The following is a 25,904-nucleotide window of genomic DNA, read 5'->3' on the forward strand; positions in this document are numbered from 1 at the left end:
AACCAGAAACTGTACATTTTATTACTTCCAGAATCTTCCTCATCACCATCATCATCATCATCATCATCATCATCATCATCATCATCATCATCATCATCACATGGTTTAAAGGAACATTTCGTCAACATCTCAAATCTGGGATATTAAGCACAGTGACCGAGCAAAAAATAAATAAATATAACATAAATGAATAAATTAAACAAAAATCAGGTAAATAAATGCAACACTAAAATGAGAAAAAGCAAGCACACATTGGGCAATAGGTACATTAATCAAAACCATACAAAAGGTACAGCATTTAAATATAGTTATATAAAATAATTTAATTTAAAAATAAAAGCAATATTTGTTGAATGTGGTAACAAGTCCTGATGATAATCACATCTGTTCCTGCAAACAAGGCCAGGAAAACTATGCAATATATTTTCCATACTTGAAACATCTGTTCCTTTGGGCATAATAATAATAATATAATTATATTAATTATAATAACAATAATAATAAAAATAACAGTCATAGTAATAATAATAATAATCATACTTGGTATCATAATAATAATAATAATAGTGGTAATAGTGATTATAGTTTAATAATAATTATAATAGCAATAATATCGTCACAATGCAGGTCTCTGAGCATGAGTCTCATTCTAGATGTGCAGAAAATAATAATTAAAAAAGCATAAAATGCCATTTAGCATCACCACGTCGATATCAGCCAATAGGAACACACCACTGTCAACCAATAGGAACACACTGATATCAGCCAATAGAATAGCAGTATCAGTCAAATGGAACACACCAATGGTGAGTCTTGACCTATAGGAATAGAGATAATCAGCCAATGGGGACACACCAATATCGACCAATGGGCAAACTGATATTGGCCAAACAGAGACAAACTACAATTCTGTCCCTTTAAGTAGTATTTAAGTCAGGGTTTCAAACCATAACCTTTATTCTCTTCAAAACTACCAGACATGGACTGTAAATGTAAGAATATAAATGTCCACATTTCTTCCAACATTCTAGAAACACTAAAACACACAAAACAGCGATGTGTTAACTAACTCAAACTCAACTAACTAGTTCATAGATCTTGAAAGTGTTTATTCTACAGTGATATCATATTGACACCCTATTTATTTAACAAACTGATGTCTATTATCGGTATTGGTGTGTCCTTGAAAATGGGTATTCCGTTTTCCAAGATATTTCTACATAGTAACAACTCATCTTCATCTCAATTTTCAACTTCTTCTTGATCATCGTCGGCATCATCATCCTCTTCGGGGTCTGACTTATATAAATATCACTATTCATCCAAACAATCTATCGACCAATAGAAAACAGATTTAAATGGAGGTTTGTAATATTTACAACTGTCTGCTCCTCATCCTCACACCATGATGAGTCAGGGAGATTATTACAAAAACAAACAGACAAACAGTTTCAGTTCATTTTCTGGAAGAGAAACAAGAGGAGAAGAGTTTGGCATCTTTTGTTTGTTTGGATTCACAGTTTGGGTTCTCGCAGTTTGTTGTCTGTCAGTTTCAGGAGGTGTTTCGAAGACCTTCTATGAAAATGATCCATGTTGGATGGGATTGGTCAAGAGGTTCAGGTCCAATCCAATCTGGGGGTTAAGGTTTGTCTGACTTCCTGTGAGGCCCACAACGCACAGGAAGTAGAGCTGGACCAGGTGTCACCTTGGTGAACAGAGGTTTTTGTTGGTTATTATGGGCTGGTCCTGGTCTCCTTGGCGTCCACAAGCCTGGCCATGGGGTCGTCAGGGGGTGGGGGATTGGGTGGGGGCGGGTTCACTCTGCAGCCGTCTTTAATTAAGAACGACGCGGGGGGCCTCCCTTATGAATATTGTAATGCGTCCTATGTGTTTAGTAACAATATTGTTTTAAACGTTGATAAGCAAGGCAATAGTTGGCCTAGCTTTCTAGTTGACTCTCTGCCAAGGCCTAAGGGTAGGGGACGTTTACTCCTACAAGTTTCTTGTTCTGACGTGCGTTCAGGCAGGCAACGCAGTCAACAAAGCAAACGCCAGTTCAGGAATCACCCGGTGTCGTTTGGAACTGAAGATGGCCGCCGAGTGAATAAGGCTAATGGGTTGGGGAGGGGAAAGGGTTCTAGAAGGGTTCTAGAAGGGTTCTGAAGGGTTCAAGAGGGTTCTAGAATGCGGACCCTGTGATAGCGTTGAGCTGTTTCATGAGGCCCTCCAGGCTAGCCATCTGCTCCGAGAGATCGTCCTGCTCGTAGACCTGATGGGCACAGCATAGCATTGTTTACCGGATCGTGATTTAGCAAAGAGTAGTATAGCAATGCGTTGTTTAGCATAGAATAGTTTAGCCTAGCAAGGTTTAGCATACCATAGTTTAGCATAGTATATCATACCATAGTTTACCATAGCAAAATGTGATTTAGTGTTGGGTGGTTTAAATATAGCAGATATAGCATAATGTAGTTTGCTGTACCATGTAGTGAGCATAAGATTAGTGCAGTGTTGTGTAGCTTAAAGAGCCTTAATGAGGCTGAGATTTAATCTTTACATTTTAATGAATAATAATGAATGTTTAATTAACTATGAATGATTTCTCAGAGTAAATATATTAAATCTTTACTAACATTAGCCGCGTCTTCTGTGCACACTTGCTTGCTCCCCCCTCCTTCCTCCAGGAAGTCTGGTGCTGTTGGCACGGAAACCGGAAGAAGCGGCGAGCGAGCCTTTCCCGCCTGGCCGAGAGACGCCGTCTTAGTGGACACTGCGATGGACCCTGGCGAGGACAGGCATGAAAAGAATAAGAATAAAAAGAGTAAAGAAGGAAGGTGACAGACACGCCCCCCACAACATGACGACGGTACAAAGTTGTCCACGTCACCGTGGTAACTGGGTATGACGACCTACCGGGCGGTCCCGTCATGGTCGTGTACACCTTGGGCTCCAACATGGCCACCATGGGCGGGGGCAGCAGGGGCGGGACCGACTTGCCTCCCCCGCAGCAGCTGCTGCCGGGCGACGCGGTGACGCTAGGGCTAGCGGCGTTAGCATTGACGAAGCTCCGCAGGGGGTGGCTCGGTCGCACGCACGCTGTCGGGATCGCTCGGGTGGTCCCCGCGGCAACAGTGACACCGTGATTGCCCTGGGCTTCCTCGACGACCAAGGGTTGGGCGGGGCCAGGGGCGTGGGCGGTGATGTGTGGGGGCGGAGCCTGTTGTTGCAGGAGAGAGTGGGCGGGGTCTGACGGCAGAGGGAGACAACGCTCATTTAGAATGCAAGGTGCATTATAGTATATCATATAACAGATTTGACATATTATGAGCATTATATGGTGAATAGTATGCTCTATGAACAACATATTTACACATTATATAATATCAGTATTATATGGTCCATTTTATGCTACATGAATAACGTATTTAAACATTATATTCTATGATATTGGTATTTTATGGTAACTAGTATGCGATATGAATAACAACAATAACTATGATATGATGAGTCAGTACCTGTACCGTAGCCTCTGTCCAGGGTCAGGCTGGGTAGGGGCATGGATCTCAGGGTGTACTGCCCGTGGGAGAAGCCCGGGTACTGACCCTCCAGAGAGGGGACTGGGATGGCACTCACCACCGCTGGAGAAGACAACACAATGTCAAACACTGAGGCACTCAACCCAGTTAGGGTCCATAAAGTCCTTGGTCCTTCCTGAGTAGACCAGTCTTTAGGGCAGGTATTGAACCGCGGTGCATGCTGGGTAGTGTAGTCCTTACAGGGGGTGTGCACACTGTGCAGTGTGGTACTCACAGGTGTTGGCCGGCTGGGCGTCCATGGGGATCATCTTCCCTCTGGTGGGCCTCCGGGCCCCCATGGGGCGGTCTAGAGTAGAGATACTGCTGGAGCCGTCGTCCCCCTCGGCTCCTGGGAACACACACACTCACTCAGTATGTTGACACTCTGATGATACTGTGTATATATATTGCAGCATTCTACAAGGAAAGTGGTCGAATCCGGATATCTTTTTAAGTTACTTACTATTTGTTAAAGTATTTGGTATGGTAACTATGGAGCAAAAGGAGGGGAAGCGTGTCTAACACGTGTGAGAGAAATAACGTGAGCTACTTCGAGCCACGGGCAAAAGCCCATGTCTCTCCGCGGGTGTACCTAAGATCTCTGGCCTCTTCACTTCGAATCACCCGCTAGAGGCCATCAAGTGGGCGTGGCCTATGTAGTGGGCGTGGTCGGGGTGACGTAATGGCTCCGCCCCTGTCTAAAGGTGCTGCCATCTGTGGCTAAAGTAGTTATTGCAGCTTAAGTGTTCGATCCTGCTTCCTAGTGGCTATGTGAGGGTAATGCAGCTTGTGTGTTTGAATCTGCTTCCTAGAGGCTATGTGGAGGCAGCTTATGTTCTTAAAATACGTAACAATATATAGATATACACAGAGTATAAAACGTATAATTATATATATATATACACATTATATATGATGTATTTACCAGAGTGGCTGCTCTTGCTCCCAATCTGGCTCTCTGATTGGCTGTGGGCTACGTGTGGGAGGTCCTGGATGTGCTGGAGGGGCGTGTCACACCCAGAGGCCCCGCCCTCCCCTCCGCCCAGGGAGCCTGGCCCCGCCCCCGCGCTGCCCTTCTCCAGGGCCTTCATCTCCATCTCCTCGTGGTGGATCCACAGGTCGGGGGGCCGCAGCTCCTTCTGGCTGCCCTTCCTCTTACCCCCGGCACTGTGGTGGGTGGCTCGCTTCCTAACACACACACACACACACACACACACACATGGTTACTGCAGCCAATGCACTGCTACACACACTCACAGATTGTTACTGCTACACACACTCACATACACTGGTAGAGTGATAGAGTGACAGTGACAGAGTGACAGAGTGAGAGATTGATTGATGGACTGATAGAGTGACAGTGACAGAGTGACAGGGTGACAGAGTGACAGAGTGACAGAGTGAGAGATTGATTGATGGACTGATAGAGTGACAGTGACAGAGTGACAGAGTGAGAGATTGATTGATGGACTGATAGAGTGACAGTGACAGAGTGATTTCCTTACTTCCGCTGCTGGTGGGAGGAGCGGCGGGTGCATATTAGTGCGACCACCACCACCATCACCATGGCAACCGCTCCCACAGAAACCACGACGACCACCAGCATGTTGGCGTTGTGTTGGGGCGTGGCACTGCCTCCATGGGGCGGACGCATCTGGCCAATGGGAGGGCCTAGAACACACAGGGGAGGGACTCAGTGACTCTCTTTGTTTCTTTTCCTGTCGGTAAACTATTCATTCAGTAAGTCATCCAGTAGCCTCACAAATCAGACTCAAGATATGAATCAAAATTCAGATTTGTAGAGCTAAAGTCTGGTTGTAGCTCAGATCTGGGTTTCACTTTCTTTTGCTCATATTTATTTCATTGTTCATGTTGTTGGAGACGGGGATCGGCAAGCACGTAAATGGCCAACACAAACTCTGCCAGCCGTGTCTTCAAATCAGCACAGTCGGCCCTCTATATACTCAGTGAATTAGAGCATTAGTTATCTTGGCTAGAACGTATCTGTGACTAAATGTGAACAAGGCGTAGCTCAGGCTCTTGCAGTTCCTTCTCTTCCAGCCAGAGTCTGGTCTGACCACATCGTGTCTGCTGCATCATACCAGGACTGCTGGATCAGCCATGACTACCAGTCATAAAGTACATCTACTAGTCCCTAGTTAGTAGGCCAGTAAGTCAGTTAGTTGGCTAGTAATTCAGTAAGTTGACCGGTAATTCTGTTAGTTGGCCAGTAATTCAGTTAGTTGGCCAGTCATTTAGTTAGGTGACCAGTCATTTAGTAAGTTGACCCGTCATTGAGTTGTTTGGCCAGTCATTGAGTTAGCTCAGTATGTGGGTGAGTCTTGAGGAGGGGCTTGTCTTACCATTAATGCTGCTGTGGTCAATCAGGTTTCCATCAGGGGGCCAGTAGGCGTGGTCTCCCCCCCGGCCTGAAACAACAACAGGAAAACACAGATCATTAATAACATAAAATATTGAATAAATTATAGATCATAATAAATACATCATAAATATCTATTCATGATATTAATAATATCAATAAAAATAACAATAATATTATATAATAACAACTATTATTGTATCTATCTACCATAATAATGTCTTAATAATCGAATCTCTTATTGTGTAGTAAATTGTAGTTATTATCAATTATTGAAATATATAATATATATATAACTGTATTATTATTGTGATCATATATAGATTTCTAATTCATCAACCAACCTTGATCATTGGCCATCTTATCTGGGTGCTCCACTGTGAAAGACAGACAGACAGAGAGACAGACACGCAGACAGACAGGCAAACAGGCCGTCGGACAGACAGAGAGACGACAGTCAGACAGACAGAAATAAATGAGACCGACATACTCGACAGAATATTCATTGATGTCTCAGGTTATTGTTTTTCGATAATAACATAAATATAAAAATAAAGAACATAAATATGAATACATAAATATTAAATAACATATAGCATATAGCATATATATGTATATATAGCAGCCAACACCTAGTGTATCTTATGTGTATATTTATATGTATACATTTATATACATTTATATATGTATACATATATATGTATATATATATATATATATATATATATATATGCATACAGGGACGGCTGGTATAAATGGGCTAACAGGGCTAAGCCCTCCCTACCTTTTACAGTAAAAATGAAAAAATATTATTAAAAACCTTAGAACATATTGTTTTATATTTTGGTAGAACCTAAAGCAGCAGCACCACCAAAAAGTGACAGAAAAACCCAGGATATATGATATAACTTGTTTTTTTTCCTGTGAATGGGCTAAATGTATTCAGCCCAAGCGGAGTAGCTCACGCTTCCATTCAATTTTGATTGACAGGCATCGTGACACGCCCCCTTCATATGCTTCCCATTTGGGCTAAAGTCATTCAGCCCAAGCACAGTAGCGTAAGCGGCCATTTCATTGTGATTGACAGGTGTCTTGACACGCCCCCATTTGGGCTAATTTCATTTAGCCCAAGCACAGTAGCGTAAGCTTCCATTGACGTTTGATTGACAGGTGCCCTGACACGCCCCCTTCATATGCTTCCCATTTGGGCTAAATTAGTTTAGCCCAAAGCCTGACCTTGGATTTAGCACAGTAGCTACAGTACAGTGACCTTCGACCAATCACACCACAGTGGCGCAAGTGCAGTATGGCGTATGTGTAGTGTTTTTAAACGTTTCTATCATAATTTATTTATTTAAATAAATGAATAAATTTTAAATGTATCCATGAAATTTTGTTGTTTCTGTCACACAAATTAATGAAATGCTGACTCATCTATCTAACATTTTATTAGTACGCAGTGCATTACGGAACGCACTGCTTTTAGTATCAGGAGTGCGGTCAGAATATGGGCGGTAATAGTGCATTTGTAAGCGGGTCAACAACGTTTCGTATCGAAACATTAAAAAAGCATATGTCTAAATAACCCAACATGACGTGACAAGTGTGTAGAGAAAGTGGCCCCTCTCCCAGCTGCATTTCAGCGACAGGCAGTAACAATAAGGTTCTCTAAGGAATCGGAAATGATCAAATTTAATGTTGCATACAACATTGCCAAAGAGGAGTTGCCATTCACCAAATTTAAATCCGAAATTATTCTCATGAAGAAAAATGGATTAAACGTCAACCCAACGTATAGCAATGAGATGGCATGTGCACAATTCATTGCGGTAATAGGCGACACCTTAAAGCAAATGATTGCGGACGTAGGAAACGCCACATACATGTCCTTCATGATTGACGGCGACACAGACGTCTCTACCAAAGAGTGTGATCGTCTACAGCCGCATTTTGGGCCAAGGGAGACCGGTCAACATTTTAATTGTTTAATTCTTTAAGCACAACATTTTGCTCAATGTTATAGTTTGAATTGTTCAATTTCAGCTCAGTGAAGCACTTTAAACAGCTTATTTTTATTTTTATTTATAATTGTGCTTCAAATAAAGACACGCATTTCTCTACACCTTATTCTTGTTTAAAAATCATTCACATTATATGAAAGTTATTTACAGAGACATAAAGGTGACCTCATGGCGTCTGGAGCCCTGTGAAGTATTGATAAATGCAATGCATTCGTTAGCCAACCCACCCAAAATCACAACCAGCCGTCACTTTATATACATTTAAAGCCCTCTACCATTGGCGATCCTGAAGTCTACATTTATATATATACGTATATACACCAAGGATGCATAATATGTATCCTTGGTGTATACGTATATATATAAATGTACACTTATATATTATCTATATATATAAATATATACACCCAGGACTACCCTTGGTGGTCATGAAGTGCATATTAAGATGTTAATAAATATGTATATTAATTGGTAGGCCCCTACCCTTGGCGGTCCTGAAGTTCACAGGCTCTGAGAGGGGCCCCAGGCCCTTGGTGTTCTTGGCCTGGACCCTGAAGTAGTAGCTGGAGTCCAGGCTGAGCTCCAGAACCTGGTGGGTGAGCCGGTCTCCACCCAGGGTCTCCATCACCCACTCATCGATGGGCGTGTTCTTGTCCAGGGTGTAGTACAGGGTGTAGCCTGCAGAGGGCAGCAGTGTCACCATTTTCTCATTTGATTCCACATCAAAGCTACAATATTGCCGCGTTTTCCACTGCAGGGTGCGGTACGGTTCGGTGCGCCTCAGTCCGGTAGGGAGGGGGCGGTATAGCCAAGCTCAGTTCCGAGGTCGCGTTTCCACCGCCGACAGTACCCTTTAAGGTAGGCCGGATGTCGATCGCCGCGGCAGCTACGTAAACATCGTGACATCATAGCAGCGCGACACAGTGTAGCCTGCCCAATAAAAACAATGGAAAAGTTGAACGCGACACATTAAACCGTTCCTCACTGCTCCATCAAGCTCCCTCTGCACGTCTTCCTCCCCAAGAATGCAGAGGAACGTCTCCACCTCCTTGTTCCCAAGGGAACAAGCAAGCGTTTTACGCGACATGTTCATTGTAAAGAATAATACCTCGAGGCTACTGTTTGTTTGTTCTTATCCCCACGTCGCCCGGAAGTGACGATTCTGTCGACCAATCAACGGAGGGGGTGTGTAGCTCAAATTTTCCGGCACCCTTTCAGGCGTCTCAGTACCCCAACGGAGGAGTACTGAAGACGAGGGCAAAACGAGTACAGCTCAGTCCGGGTCACGCCCACTTTTGGCGTTGGAAACGCAATCCGTGCCGCACCTCTGCGAACCGAACCGTACCGCACCCTGCAGTGGAAACGTGCCATATGGTAGCTCAGCCCTCCCTGTTCCGACTCTCTCTAAACTCCACCTCTCAAAAAGGGAGGCTTTCTAAAAACTTTCTAAAAAGCATGAGATTCCTCTACGCTGTTGAGTCTGAGTATGTTTATTTCTTATTTTGCGTTGTACCTCGCGGCAACTTTAAAGTCATTGTGGTTCACTTATTAAAATATGGTAGAACACACGATCCTTCAGGTTAAAGGCACCCAGTGCAACTTTCGAGGCTTAAAAATAAACATTCAATTTCTTGTCTTTTTTACACAAAGTAAGTTTCAATAACTCCATACCATTACATACCGACATTTAAGCAGCACAGATGAGACGTCGTTGTGTGGTGAGAACTGATACAAAATCGATAACAACAACAATGCCGCCATTTTCTTTATTTTTTGTAACCTACAATAAATAAAGCAGGCTTCCAGTCAATGGAAAAATGGCTTCTCCCCACCGGCGATTGTTGTTGTTTACGATTTTCTATCAGTTCTCACCACACAACGACGTCTCATCTTTGCTCCTTGAATGTCGATATGTAATGGTATGGAGTTATTGAAACTTACTACGTGTAAAAAAGACTAGAAATTGAATGTTTATTTTTCATTGAATGTTTACATAAAGTTGCACTGGGTGCCTTTAATTGAAAGTCATTTAGGTTAATTCTGGATAAGGACATTCTTGCAACAAGGTGAGGGTAGACATTGTCTTAAACTATAAATATAACTATAAAATATGAAATAAAATACAATGAAAAAACAGTATCAACATAAAATATGAAGAATACAATCAAGTGACTAGAACTACAAGAGTAATTCTAGTACCTATCAAAGCATACCATCTATACAAGAACTAAAAATGTAGCTCAGGAATAGAACTACAAACGTAGATCTGTTCTAGAAGTTCAAACATAGAGCTATACCTGAGCTACATTTACATACGTGTGTGTGTGTGCGTGCGTGTATGTGTGTGTACCTGTAATCCTCCCGTTTGCCTCCAGGGGGGGCTGCCAGCTGATGAGCACGGCCCGCGGTCTCCCCTCGCGGCTGATCACCGTCAGGTCCTTAGGGGCGGAGCTAGGAGCTACACAGCACCACAATAAAAGTCTGAGGGGCGGAGTTAGGAGCTACAAATCACAACAATAAAGTCTTGGAGGGGAGGTAGAAGCTACACAGCAGAACAATATAAATCTTAGAGGCGGAGCTATGAGCTACCCATCAACACAATAAAAGTCTCAGGGGCGGAGTTAGGAGAGACAGCACTAAAATATAATCTTTAGGGGTAGTGCTAGGAGCAACATGTCATCAAAATAAAAGGCCACAGTTAGCTTTTTTATTTCATGCAATAAACCCAATAATCTTTATTTGTAGCAGTGCTGATGTGATTAGTGTGTGAGTCTGTACATGTGTGTGCGTGTGTGTGTCTGTACCGGCTTCGTAGGTGGTGGCATGTGCCGTCATACTCCAGGTACTTGACTTTCGACCCTTGGTTACCATGACTGCAAAGTCGTACATGGTGTTGGGCTTTAGGCCTGTCACAGTGTGGGTCAACGCGGTGGTATCAGCAGACTGCCAGAAAACACAAACACAAGAGTCCTCACTTTACTTACTTCCTCACTTTACAAATGCACCAAAGGTCCCAACCAGTTTTCATTTGACAGTCACCGGTCCTCACTTAATACTATACACTCCACACATTGGTCCTCACTTTAGACTTTACAAAGCAGCCCTCATTTTACAGTCTACACACTGTTACTCACTATACATTTACAAAGCTCACTTTATAATTTTATACTTCACAAACTGGTCCTCATTTAACACGTACAAAGCAGTCTTCACTCAATACGCATTAGCTAGCTGGCAGACCGACACATAATATTTTTTAGCTGCCATCTAGCTAGCTCGACAAGACGGACCATACCTTGTACTTTCCACTGGAAGAGTAGCTGGTCTTCCACTTGACGGAGTAGAAGCGCACCTCGACCGTCTTGGCGTTACGACTGAGGGCGTTGTCGGCCCAGGACACGCGGACGGCGTCCGGAGACACCGCCGCAGCCTGGACCCCCACCGGCGGGATCATGGAGTTGGGCGAGGAGGAGGATTCTGTGACAGGGTTCGGGTATTTGTCAAAGGGGTGTAAGAGGTCGTCGTCGACACCGACCACATCCAGGGGGTCTAGGGGGTCTGGGGGGAGGGGACGGTGGAAGAGGTATGTGTGCGGGATGTGAGGGAAGTGTAGTGAGACATGGGTATGTTTGTGTTTATGAGGACATTCAGGGTGTGTTTGGTGTTTATGGGGACGTAACCAACGTTTTGTTTGTGTGTGTTGACGAGATCCATGATTCAGTACATGGGTAAATATATATAAATTAAAATAAAAATTATATATATATGTATATATATATATATATATGTATTTTTATATATATATACATGTCACATGATTGAAAATAATATGGGTGTTCACATGCAAAAACACGCACGCACACATCATGGGAGTTGCATCATGGGGATAATCAGATGAACAGATGAAAGGAGAAGTACAACAGAAATGGAGAGGAAAGAGAAAGGACAAAAGGTCAGACAACTGGAAAAGAGCTTGCCCTAGTTCCACATGCTATAATTCTACAGTTATATAATATATATATATTATATATTATATTTGTTCATGTTTGTAATCCTTCTTAAGATTAAGTTTTGGTAGAGCCCATTAGCATCATTATTTGCCATTAGTGATTCTGTTGCCGGTAGCAACATAAATAATTGGTTGCAATGACCTGTATTTAGATAGCTATGAATAGAGAGCCGTGTTGATTGTTAGACAGGTGATGCCAGCATGTGAAGCAAAAGGAGTTCAGGTATCAGACACTGAAACAAACCACAGCCTCTGATGGCACAGAGCAGGGGTTAGCAACCTTTTCAACATGCAGTGCCAGTTTAACATTTTTTCTCGTTAATGAGTGTGCCTTAAGCAAAAATATATTAAAAATTAAGCTGAATTATGACACAGCGACCAAAAACATTTCCAGAAGACCTGGAATTGTATTATTTCCATATAGTCCACAATCATGGATCAACATTTAAATGTTTTTTTGGTTGTTATATTTGCAACATGGGCTTACAATTGATAACTACATATGTCCAATCTTAAAACACCATTTTCAGAAACTCATTCAAAAACATATTTGCACTGTGAGAAATGTAAAAAACGAGAATATATGAGAATGTTGGAAACATCCACATCAATATCTTTAAGTCATGTACAGCTTTGCAAAACCATGTGAAGGCGATGCATACAGGCCACTTGCAACAATATTTTAAATATTTTCTTCTCTGTTACTCACAACATAGGTTTAAAAACTATGAATTGATCCCATTTCAGAACACTGCTTTCTCTAACTAATTTAAACATATTTGCACTGGGAAATTAGGGAAACTAGGAAATGCCCAAAACAGAATAAAGTGCAAAAAAACTTTTTGGTAGTAATGATTATGCTGCCCCGTGCCAGTGGTGGCACGCGTGCCTAAGGTTGCCGACCCCTGGCACAGAGTATTAGCAGGTTGGGCTAAACCCTAACCCAATATTATACGATATAATGATGAAACCAATACACATGCTCAGACTCAAAGACGATTTAAGGCAGGCGTTGGATTTTAGGGTTAAGGGTAAAGGTTAGGGTCTAAGGGATAGGGTCTAAGGTAAGGGTTAAGGGTAAAGGTTAGGGTCTAGGGGTTAGGGTCTACGGTAAGGGTTAAGGTTAGGGTCTAAGGGATAGGGATCTACGGTAAGGGTTAAGGGTAAAGCTCAGGGTCTAGTGCTTAGAGTCTAGAGATAAGAGGTTAGGACCAAGGGTCAGGGGTCAAGGGTCAGGGTCAGGGGTCAGGGTGGACCTACCAGAGAGAGACCTGGTGACAGCGCTCTCGTACAGGGGGACTCCTTGGCCGGCGTTGTTGAAGGCCTTCAGAGAGATGACGTAGTGGGAGCTGGGCTCTGCAACACAACACATATTATAGGTTATATACGTTTGGTTATATAAAAGTTAACTGGTAGTAGTAACCACGGTAACCACTCATAGCATTAAAGCTGTCAGCAGAAACCTTGTATAGCTACTCATGGTTAACAAGGTTGTCCTTTAATGTAATATGTAAGTATATATATGTAAATCTATAAATATTCCATGTACAATATTCCTTGTACCGTCTGTATACATTCCATGTATACAGACTGTACAAGTATTCCATGTCTCCCCCAGGCTCTAGATGGTGTAGTATCTAAGGTATGAGTTCTCTGGTCTCATCCAGGTTCTCGATGGTGTAGTATCTAAGGTATGAGTTCTCTGGTCTCATCCAGGTTCTCGATGGTGTAGTAGTTAAGTTATGAGTTCTCTGGTCTCACCCAGGTTCTCGACGATGTAGTATCTAAGGCAGACCTGGGCGTTGTACGGCCCCCGGTCCACATACGGCCCTTTGGTTGACTTTGACCGGCCCGTGTAAGGTTAATTGGAAATTACCAAATAAACGTATTGCCTAATTTTACCTCATGCATTTTATCATACACCAACATGTGTTGTGAAAGTCCGTGCTAAAAATTAGCTATGTTATTGATGTTGTTGCTAAAACAGTAAACTTCATCAGGGCACGGGCATTGAATCATAGACAATTTCTCACACTTTTAGAGGAGCATGAGACTGAGGCCCCGTCCACACGAAGCCGAAACAGGCGAAACCGTTACGGTTTCGATCTATCCGGTTTCGCAGTATCTCCGTAAAGACGAAGCCAAGCGAAACCGGGTAGATCTGTAGAAACGCTGTAGTACACATTCCAGGCCCATAAGGAGCGCTGCTTCTGCTACAGAAATCCTTGTTGTTGTGAGTTCTGCGACTCCGCGGGCTTAACAGTCATTGGCTAGAGGGTCGAGGGGTGGGGCGATGACGTCATGGTTTACGGTTTGAGTCGGTTTCAGGCGTCCACACGAATCCAAAACGAAACCGGGTAGATTTGAAACCACCTCCGAGGGTGGTTTCAGAAGTTTGCGGTTTCGGTCAGCGGATTCGCCGGCTTCGTGTGGACGGAAGGCCGAACCGTACAAGACCTTTGCGGTTTCGCCATGAAATCGGCTTTGTGTGGACGGGGCCTGAGCATAGTGACATCAACTACCACACAGCTGTCAGATGGCTCAGCCTTGGCAACGTGCTAAAAAGAGTTTGGGACCTGAAAGCAGAGATTCAAGAGTTTTGTGAGAAGAAAGGCAAAGGCATCCCAGAGCTCTCAGATATGGACAGGATGGCAATTTTTTTTCATTTGCAATATTTGTGTGACTGCACTGATGAATGAACTAAACACCAAACTGCAAGGCAAGGGCCTTTTTGTTCATGAAATGCACAGCCTGGTGAAGGCTTTCATGAGAAAGATGCACTTTCTTTTAAGCCCACAGGAGAGCAACACTCTCACTAACATGCCAACCCTGAAAGAAGTCACACCATCAGCTGATCACCTCTGCAGGTACTCATCCATGTTAGGAGCATTGCATGGTGAGTTTTCAAGGCGATTTGAAAATCTCAGAACAATCGAGGATGAAATGAACATGATTTCCTCTCCCTTTACCTGCAGTGTGGATAATGCACCCAGTGATGTTCAGTTGGAACTCATTGACCTGCAGTCTGATGCAGTACTGGCAGAGCACTTTAAGTCAGGATCCCTCCTGGATTTCCACTCTTCTCTTAAGGAGGAGAACTTTAAAAACATGAGGAGACATGCTCAGAAGATGTTGGTTCTCTTTGGCTCTACCTACATATGTGAACCAACATTTTCAATGATGATGTTTACAAAATCCAAGTATAGATCCTCTCTAACTGATGTTCATCTGTCAGCTGTGCTTCGCATCTCCACCTCAGACATTCAACCTGAGGTGGAATGTCGTTAAAATGCACACGTTATGCACACGTTAAAGCCCTGCAGAGACTAGATTTCTCTCATTGAACAAGAGAAAATAACTTACAAACACCAAATGGGGTGGTAAGACAAAAAATGTAGGCATGTAAAGGCATCAACTAGCCGTGAACTGGGACACTTTCTTTGGAAGCCTTTTCTCAAAATCACAGTTCGGTTCAATATGATGTGACTTGTTTAATGTTTGGAGCACAAAGACAATATTGTGATGTCTGTAGAATGCTAAGAACCTCTTTCCAACAGTATTTTAAACTCAAAATGTGTTTTGGAGTGAATGTGACTGAAATGTTCACTAATATAACTCACAAATGTTTTAAAAAAGTTAAACACGGGAAATTTGATTGAATAAATGATTTTTTTGTAAGGCAACCCCTACCTTTTCATTGCTTGATTATACACATATTTTGCACATCCATCTGCAATGTTTTTATGTATGTTTTATGCTGCTACTGAATTTCCCTCTGGATTAATAAAGTATATATCTATCGATCTATCTATCTATCTATAACATATAGCCTAATCTTACCAGCTTGTCAAAAATATGCTATTTACTGCTTTTTATAAGGAAATGCAACTAACATTATGCAGAATTGAGTTCAGCCTTTTGGCCCGGCCCTCCACAATATTTTCTGTTTCTCATGTGGCCCCATGGAAAAAATAATTGCCCACCCCTGATCTAGGTTATAGATGAGTTCTGGTCTCCCCCAGGTTCATGACGGTGTAGTGTCTAGGTTATAGATGAGTTCTGGTCTCCCCCAGGTTCATGACGGTGTAGTGTCTAGGTTAGAGATGAGTTCTGGTCTCCCCCAGGTTCATGACGGTGTAGTGTCTAGGTTATAGATGAGTTCTGGTCTCCCCCAGGTTCATGACGGTGTAGTGTCTAGGTTAGAGATGAGTTCTGGTCTCCCCCAGGTTCATGACGGTGTAGTGTCTAGGTTATAGATGAGTTCTGGTCTCCCCCAGGTTCATGACGGTGTAGTGTCTAGGTTAGAGATGAGTTCTGGTCTCCCCCAGGTTCATGACGGTGTAGTGTCTAGGTTATAGATGAGTTCTGGTCTCCCCCAGGTTCATGACGGTGTAGTGTCTAGGTTATAGATGAGTTCTGGTCTCCCCCAGGTTCATGACGGTGTAGTGTCTAGGTTAGAGATGAGTTCTGGTCTCCCCCAGGTTCATGACGGTGTAGTGTCTAGGTTATAGATGAGTTCTGGTCTCCCCCAGGTTCATGACGGTGTAGTGTCTAGGTTATAGATGAGTTCTGGTCTCCCCCAGGTTCATGACGGTGTAGTGTCTAGGTTATAGATGAGTTCTGGTCTCCCCCAGGTTCATGACGGTGTAGTGTCTAGGTTATAGATGAGTTCTGGTCTCCCCCAGGTTCATGACGGTGTAGTGTCTAGGTTATAGATGAGTTCTGGTCTCCCCCAGGTTCATGACGGTGTAGTGTCTAGGTTATAGATGAGTTCTGGTCTCCCCCAGGTTCATGACGGTGTAGTGTCTAGGTTATAGATGAGTTCTGGTCTCCCCCAGGTTCATGACGGTGTAGTGTCTAGGTTATAGATGAGTTCTGGTCTCCCCCAGGTTCATGACGGTGTAGTGTCTAGGTTATAGATGAGTTCTGGTCTCCCCCAGGTTCATGACGGGTAGTGTCTAGGTTAGAGATGAGTTCTGGTCTCCCCCAGGTTCATGACGGTGTAGTGTCTAGGTTAGAGATTAGTTCTGGTCTCCCCCAGGTTCATGACGGTGTAGTGTCTAGGTTAGAGATGAGTTCTGGTCTCACCCAGGTTCATGACGGTGTAGTGTCTGTCTAGGTTAGAGATGAGTTCTGGGCCCCGTTTCCCGAAAGCGTCGTTAGCCTAAGTGGATCGTGAAGTGCGTCGAAAGGGCATCGTAGAGTTTTCACCGCGTTTCCCGAAAGCATCGTTGGGAACGAACGTCTTGAAAACGCTCGTAGCTAACGAGTACTCCAGGGGTGCTCGTAGGTACTCGTAGGACGCTAAGAGCATCGTCAGCTATAGCCTCAGTGGCGTCACCATCGGACATTCCGTGTATTGGATGCGTTTTATTAAAACGAATTGCGTCTTTATGTTCTTAGTTTGGTAATTAATAAAGATTATTAATTAATTTATTAATAAAGATGTTAAAATGGCCAAAATAAAACGGGACAGTCCAGAAAATGTTTGCGCAGGCAGGGCACTCAAAATGTGTGAGAGAAAGTGGGGGGATTTGTGCAGACTGACATAGGCTACTCATAAAACGTAGCATAAAATAATGTAAAAAAAAAAAAAAAAAAAAAAAAAAAAAAAAAAAAAAAAATTAAGAAATAAAAGAAATTAAAAAAAATAAAGAAATATTTTTTTTTATAAAAAACAAGCAAAGGAGCAGGCAAAAGGCTGGGATATGGTGGGGATTGGTCACGTTGACGGGAATGTTTAGTGACATGAGGGAGGGTGGAGGGGGTTAAAAAAAAGTCTCAATCACTCTTCGACGCGCATGAAAACCAGCCGCGTAGTTATGAGGGAGGCCGTCCTCACACCGATCTTCCTCGTCCTCATCGTCCTCAACGTCCTCCGGTTCAAGCAAAGCCACCCCAGCCTTAGCTGCAATGTTGTGCAACATAGCCGTCACACATATCACGGCGCATGACTTGGCCGGCGAAAACTGGAGCCCTCCGCTGGACTTGTGAAGGCATCTAAAGCGCAACTTCCACCTCCCGATCGTGCGCTCAGGATTAGGACTGATATATGTCGGTTTAAGCCTAATCAATTGTGTTTTAATGTCTTTAGCATTCATATAATTGCAGTCTATTTTTTTCGTAGGCCACTCTGCTGTTGTCCTTGATGGGGATACATTTTAACCCTTTTTAACACAATTTTCCTGCGACATTCCTGCGTCTCCCCCTCCTACGGAGCCCATTTCAGCACCATGTCAGTAGACAGTTACAATCCTACGACGTCGTGAGTGCAGCGAATGCGCGTTCACGTTAAGAGGAGTTTCGGGAAACGCAACAAAGAAATTATCGATGGATCGCAAGATCCATCGGGAGAATTGTGTTCCATGTAAAGGTGTAAACCTGGTGCTTCAAGCTCCAGATGTTAATTACAATTTTGACCGGTTTATTTAGTTATTTTTCATTATTATTTTACTGTGATCTTCTTTACCACCTCTCTCTGTCTCTCCCTTCCTCCCTTCCTCCCCCTCTGTCTTTCTCTCCCTTCCTCCCCTTCACTCTCTCCTCCTTCCTCACCCTCTCTCTCCCCCGCTCACCGTCTCACCCAGGTTCATGACGGTGTAGTATCTAAGGTATGAGTTCTGGTCTCACCCAGGTTCTCGATGGTGTAGAATCTCTGCTTGCTGTCCACGCGGACCGTCTCGGCGTAGGGACTGCCCACGCCGTAGCCGATGATGTAACCCCGCACCAGGATGGAGGGGCTGAGGGGGGACGTCCAGGACATGATGATGCTGCTGGGTAGGGGCCTTACGTGGAGAGAGCTGGGCTGGTTGGGCACCTGGCTCTCTGTTGACAAACAAACAACAACGCCTTATAACCTGACTCTGTTTACAAACAAACAACAACGCGTTATAACCTGTTTACAAACAAACATGTATTATCACCTGGCTCTCTGTTTACAAACAAACAACAACGCGTTATAACCTGACTCTGTTTGCAAACAAACATGTATTATCACCTGGCTCTCTGTTTACAAACAAACAAACATGTAAGGTCACTTGACTCTCTGTTTAAAAATAAACCGATAAGGTCACACAAACAGACACACATGCACACACAGACACACACACACACACACACACACACACACACACACACACACACACACACACACACACACACACACACACACACACACACACACACACACACACACACACACACACACACAGACAGACAGACAGACAGACAGACAGACAGACAGACAGACAGACAGACAGACAGACAGACAGACAGACAGACAGACAGACAGACAGACAGACAGACAGACAGACAGACAGACAGACACACACACACACACACACACACACACACACACACACACACACACACAAACACATGCATACACACACACACACACACACACACCACACACTCACACACAAACACACACACACACACACACACACACACACTCATACACACGTAGACAAACACAAGTACGTACTACATACGCACAAAAAACACGCAAACACACACAAACACAGCCCAAACACACTTATTGACTGCTACTGTTGCTTAGCTTTAGTGGTTACACTTAAAACGGCTTGGTCAATACATGCCAAAATCTGTTAGGAAGGCGGTGCTAACTGGTATGATAAGTGTGTTAGCAGTGGCTATGCAGAACACAACTAGCTGATTCTAACCTAATTTTCTATTATTTTAGTCCGCATCTGTAGTCTTGAGTTCTAAGAAGCTGATTGGGTAGGATAAGCACCCTTCCCGCTGAAACAGTATAATGACGTGACTCAATTTTCCCTGAACCTTGTTGCCACGAGTTACCTTTAACTTGTTTCTGTGAGTGACATTACTACCTCTCCCTCTCTCTTCTCCCTACTCTCTCTCTCCCCTCCCCCCTTCCCTCTTCTTTCTCTTCCTTTCTTCCCCCGTCCCTCCAACCCTCCCCTGCTTACCGTCCAGGTCGGTCTCTGGGGTCTCTGCAGAAATCCACTCGCTGGCTGGTCCAGTGCCGTTAACCGTCATGGCTGCCACCTGGAAGCTATACTGAGTCCCTTTCTCCAGACCTGAGAGAGAGAGAGAGAGAGAGAGAGAGAGAGAGAGAGAGAGAGAGAGAGAGAGAGAGAGAGAGAGAGAGAGAGAAAGAAAGAAAGAAAGAAAGAAAGAAAGAAAGAAAGAAAGAAAGAAAGAAAGAAAGAAAGAAAGAAAGAGAGAGAGAGAGAAAGAGATTTGTTTTGTAATGTAATAGAAATGTAAAGGGGTAAATAATACCGTAATATGTAATGCATTACAATATTATAAAAAAGTGTTTACAGTATAATACAGTATTGCTTATAGTATAATACATTATTGTTTACAGTACAATACATTAATATGTACTGTATTACAGGATAATACAGTATTGTTTATAGTACAATACAGTATTGTTTACAGTACTATACAGGATTGTGTACTGTCTTGCAATCTAATACATTCATGTGTACTGTATTACAGTATAATACGATACTACGATACTACTTTTTTTTTTACGATACAATACTACTTTGAGTATTGTTTAGTATAATACAATATTGATTATAGTATAATACTGTTTTGTTTAAAGTATAATACAGTATTGTATTATACTGTAATACAGAATAGAAGAGTACATGTGGGCTCTCTCACCTGTGAACTGGTACCAATAGTTGTTGGGCTCCAGGGCCTCCTGGTCACCACGGCGACCGTTCCTATGGTAACGGATCTTATAGGCCGTGATGAGACCATTCAGTGAAGATGGGGGAGGGGGCTGCCAGCACACCTTGATACTCTACACACACACACACACACACACACACACACACACACACACACACACACACACACACACACACACACACACACACACACACACACACACACACACACACACACACACACACACACACACAGTATTTCAAATTGGAAATAGCAAAATACTCAAAGTGATTACTTTAAGTAATGAATTGTAGTGATGAGTAGAAGTAATTCATAGTGATTAGTAGTGATTAGTATTATTCATGAGTACTAGTGAAAAGTAATAGGTATTATTGTCAGTGATGAGCATTACTGATGAGTAGCAGTGATCAGTAGTAGTGAGTAGTACTAGTGAGTAGTACTAGTGATGAGCTGTATTGATTAGTGTTAGGAGGTAAAGAGAGAGGTGGAGTCGGCGTTGAGGTGAGCTTTTGTTTTGATATAATGTTGAGGGAGCGTATTGACCTGCTGGTGTCAGAAATATGATTCCTTTTCATCTCTGAGACTGTGTGTGTGCGTGTTTGTGCATGGGTTTGTGTGTGCGTGTGTATGTGCATTTGTTTGTTTGGTGCGCGCGTGTGTTTGTGTGTGCGTGTGTTTGCAGCCGACCTTACAAAAGTCACACTCATTATGAGGAGCTACAGACGTCGATAATACTGTTGTGCACTAACACAGCACGACGCACACACACAACCATGCACACTCCCACACACAAACAAACACACACTCACACACACGCTCTCACCTAACAAGAACAAATGCTTTTACATTATTTTCCATGACAACCATCTCCCTGTCCCTGTGTGTGTGTGTGTGTGTCTGTGTTTGTGTGTTTGTGTGTCTCTGTGCTTTACCCTGGACAGGACCACCTCTAGCGACACATTCTGTGGGGGTGCGCTGGGCACTGTGGGAGTAGCAGATAAACCAGACGACACCAGTTAAACCAACACACACTCAAATCAGCGTGAAAGCGGGTTAAAACCATGTGATTAATCCCCGACAGGAGAGCCGGTCGTAGCGTTTGAAGGATCCGCGTTGGGCGTGACCTTACCGTCAGATAGCGTGGCGATACGGAGGGTTTCCGCCGAGACGCCGGCCCCGTGGCGGTTGAGGGCGAGCACACGCACGGCGTACTCTGAATACTTATTCAACCCCTCCATCTTGAAGCTCCGCCCACTGACCTCCACACTCTGAAACACACACGCACACACACGCACACGCACGCGCACGCGCACGCACACGCACACGCACACGCACACGCACACACACACACACACACACACACACACACACACACACACACACACACACACAGTTGGTACCTTGTTCTTTGTTCTTTCTACTGATCTACACAGGGATTATAATCCTTAACCCTGTGGTGATAGTCCCTCGCTCTACCTACTGAGCTACACAGGGATTATAACACTTGACCCTGAGGTGATAGTGCCTTGCTCTACCTACTGAGCTACACAGGGAATAGTACCCCTAACCCTGTAGTGATAGTGCCTCTCCTACCTACTGAGCTACAGGGATTATAACACTTGACCCTTTAGTGATAGTGCCTTGCTCTACCTACTGAGCTACAGGGATTATAACACTTGACCCTTTAGTGATAGTGCCTTGCTCTACCTACTGAGCTACAGGGATTATAACACTTGACCCTTTAGTGATAGTGCCTTGCTCTACCTACTGAGCTACAGGGATTATAGCCCTTAACCAGGTGTCGGTGCCTAGACTAGTGTATCTATAAAAATAAGAGTACCTGCTCCTTCCCCGATGGCAGCTCCGCCCACAACAGCCAGATAGGCCAGAATTGGTCCGTTGGGCTGGGTGGGAGGAGCCCAGCTCACCTGGATGGAGGTGGAGGACAGAGGCTCCGCCCTCAGAGCTCCACCTGGGTGGGCACTTGGACTGTAGAGAGAGAATATATATTGTAGCTATACAGTATAAACATACTCTGTTATTATCTACAATTTGAATAGTGTAGATATTCAGTCTGTAAACTGCAGATATATGTGTGTCTGTGTGTGTGATTTATGTGTGTGTGTGTTTGACATATGTGTGTGTGTAATATGTGTGTGTGTGTCATGTGTGTGTGACATGTGTGTGTGTGATATGTGTGTTTGTGTTGTGTGTGTGTGATAAATATGTATGTGTGATATGTGTGCGTGTGACATGTGTGTGTGTGATATGTGTGTTTGTGTGATGTGTGTGTTTGATGCGTGTATGTGATATGTGTGTGCGATATGTGTGTGTGATGTGTGTGTGATATGTGTGTGTGTGATATGTTGTGTGTGATGTCTGTGTGATATGTGTGTGTGTGATATGTGTGTGTGATGTGTGTGTGATATGTGTGTGTTTGATATGTGTGTGTGTGATGTGTGTGTGATATGTGTGCGTGATGTGTGTGTGATATGTGTGTGTGTGATATGTGTGTGTGTTATGTTGTGTGTGATGTGTGTGTGGGGTCTCACGGTCTGGCTGGGTGGTGACTCTGAGGGGGGTGGAGCTAGGCCCCGCCCCGGCCTGGTTGTAGGCCAGCACCCTGAAGGTGTAGCTCTGCTCCGGCTTCAGATTGGACACACTGACCTCCAGACTGCCCACCTCCGTCACGTTGACCCAGCGCTCCCTGTCACAGGAGGGCCGGGTTCAGTCAGGGTTCAGCGGCCGGACATTCAAACGTACATTTAGGGGATTTAGCGGACGCTTTTTACCCAAAGAGACCGCCAACCATTCATTCACACATTGCACCCCGACGGCGGAGTCGACCCCTCAGGGCGACAGCCGGCTCGTCAGGAGCAGTCAGGGCGAGGCGTCTCGCTCAGGGACACCTCCACACACAGCTTGCAGGAGCCGGGATTGAACCTGCAACCTTCCGGTTACAAGGTGAACCCGCTCTACCTCCTGAGCTACTGCTGCCTCAGACGACTTTCCAACTGCGAGTACACCGTCACCGACGGGCACAGACCAAAGTGCATCTTTACACCATCGGCTGGACGTACAACCAACCACAGCCACGGAGCCCCAGCAGCGGCAGCCTCCTCTGTTGTGGTGGAGAGGCCCCAGGGCGCTCCTCCGCACTCTAGGTACTGACCTGGGGACGCCCTCCTGAGAGTAGAAGACAGCGTAGGTGTGGACCCCCTCCTGCTGGGCGGGGGCCTTCCAGCCCAGCCGCACCACACGGCTGGACACCAGCAGGGGGGGAGAGGAGGCGGGGGGCCGAGGGGAGGGGGGCGCCGGGGCCCGGGGCCACTGGAGAGGAGGGAGGAGAGGGAGTCACTGGGAGGGAGGAGGAGGAGGAGGAGGAGGAGGAGGAGGAGGAGGAGGAGGAGGGAGGGGGGGGGGGCAGAGGGCAGCTGTGGGGGAGGAGCATGGGAGGGGGGGGTGAGGCTCGGGAGAGGAGTGGGAGTGGCTTCTGTTTTTTCAATAGTGTGTCGTTAAGGGAGGACGGGGAGGAGGGGAAGGATGGGTTAGGGGAGGGGTGAGGGGAGGGGAGGAAGGGAAGGGTGGAGGGTGAGGAAGCAAGGGAGGGAGGGGTGGTGAGGGGGGGAGGCAGGGGATGGGAGGGAGGGAAGGGGTGTCGATTTGCAAACAAAAATAGAAAAACAAACCCACACAAAATAAATTCACAAAGCAACAATCAGAAGAGACAGAGCGAGCAGAGGAGAAGAGGACAGGTAGAGAGGAGAGGAGAGGAGGAGAGGAGGAGGAGAGGAGGAGAGGAGAGGAGGAGAGAGGACAGGTAGAGAGGAGAGGAGGAGGAGGAGGAGAGGAGAGGAGGAGGAGAGGAGAGGAGAGGAGGAGGAGAGGAGAGGAGAGGAGGAGGAGGAGAGGAGAGGAGAGGAGGAGAGAGAGGAGAGGAGGAGGAGAGGAGAGGAGGAGAGGAGAGGAGAGGAGAGGAGGAGGAGGAGAGGAGATGAGAGGAGGAGGAGGAGAGAGGAGGAGAGGAAAGGAGAGGAGAGGAGGAGAGGAGAGAGGAGAGGAAGAGGAGGAGAGGAGGAGGAGGAGAGGAGGAGGAGGAGAGGAGAGGAGGAGAGGAGAGGAGAATAGAGGAGGAGGAGGAGGAGGAGGAGGAGAGGAGAGGAGGAGAGGAGAGGAGGAGAGGAGAGGAGAGGAGGGGGGAGGGAGGAGGAGGCGAGGAGAGGAGCGATACGAATCAAGCAGAGGTGAAGAGGTGGTAAGAGCGGGGGAGAGAGAAGGTGAGGAAGGAGGAGAGAGTGAAGGGGAGGAAGGGAGAGAAAGACAGAGGGGGAGGAAGGGAGGAAGGGAGAGACAGAGAGAGGTGGTAAAGAAGATCACAGTAAAATAATAATGAAAAATAACTAAATAAACCGGTCAAAATTGTAATTAACATCTGGAGCTTGAAGCACCAGGTTTACACCTTTACATGGAACACAATTATGCAGAAGTAAAGAGTAGAGCAGAGTAGAATAGAGTAGAGTAGAAGAGTTGAATAGAGTAGCATAGAGTAGAATAGCATGGAGTTGTAGATTTGACTCGAGTATAGTACATAGAGTAGAGCATAGTAGAATGTATAAGAGAATAGTATAGTATAGTTATAGTAGAAAAGAGGAGATTAGAATAGATTTGAGTACAAAAGTAGAATAGATAAGGATAGAATAGAATAGAATAGAATAGAATAGAATAGAATAGAATAGAATGAAACAGATAAACAATAACATTTGATACACAAAATGTAGACCTATTGTGAGGGTGGAAAGCACACACACTGTGTGACCGGGTGAGGATATGCATTGATCTGTGTGTACACAGTGTGTATACTTTAAGGTGCATAAGGTACACAGAACACATTTTGGGCTTCAGAGTAGAACAATACATTAGGATTTTCCATCTATGCAAACTGAAGCTCTCTTCAATGTCCATATCCTCCTGGATCGCTCTGCATCTGTCCTCACTATCAATGGAAATCCATGTGTGTGTGTGTGTGTGTGTGTGTGTGTGTGTGTGTGTGTGTGTGCGCGTTTTCGGATATGGTATGCATGTCTATAAGTGTGTGTGTGTGTGTGTGTGTGTGTGGTGTGTGTGTGTGTGTGTGGGTGTGAATGTGTGAGTGTGTATGTGTGTGCGTGGTGTGTGCGTGTCATTTTAATCGACAGTTGGTTGAAATGAGCCATGAAATTGACTGGCTG

At 44.7% G+C, this 25,904-nt stretch overlaps 1 protein-coding gene across 1 annotated transcript; it reads right to left on the bottom strand.

Annotated features, from left to right (window-relative positions):
- Positions 1-23,983, bottom strand: dcc (DCC netrin 1 receptor; the record flags this gene model as incomplete). Its single annotated transcript, XM_060038952.1, is given in 25 exon segments — positions 1-2,269; positions 2,634-2,782; positions 2,914-3,246; positions 3,516-3,638; positions 3,811-3,924; positions 4,501-4,763; positions 5,081-5,246; positions 5,939-6,004; positions 6,300-6,332; positions 8,460-8,654; positions 10,327-10,434; positions 10,781-10,919; positions 11,272-11,534; positions 13,246-13,341; positions 18,616-18,810; positions 19,938-20,048; positions 20,647-20,788; positions 21,609-21,658; positions 21,806-21,944; positions 22,517-22,552; positions 22,554-22,642; positions 22,645-22,665; positions 23,229-23,383; positions 23,849-23,955; positions 23,957-23,983. Coding segments are annotated over 25 exon segments (3,210 nt in total), but the record flags the coding sequence as incomplete, so codon positions are not given.
- Between the last annotated feature and the right edge of the window lie 1,921 nt (positions 23,984-25,904).

The sequence above is a fragment of the Gadus macrocephalus genome, chromosome 19 (assembly GCF_031168955.1).
Source record: "Gadus macrocephalus chromosome 19, ASM3116895v1".
Classification (NCBI taxonomy): Eukaryota; Metazoa; Chordata; class Actinopteri; order Gadiformes; family Gadidae; genus Gadus; species Gadus macrocephalus.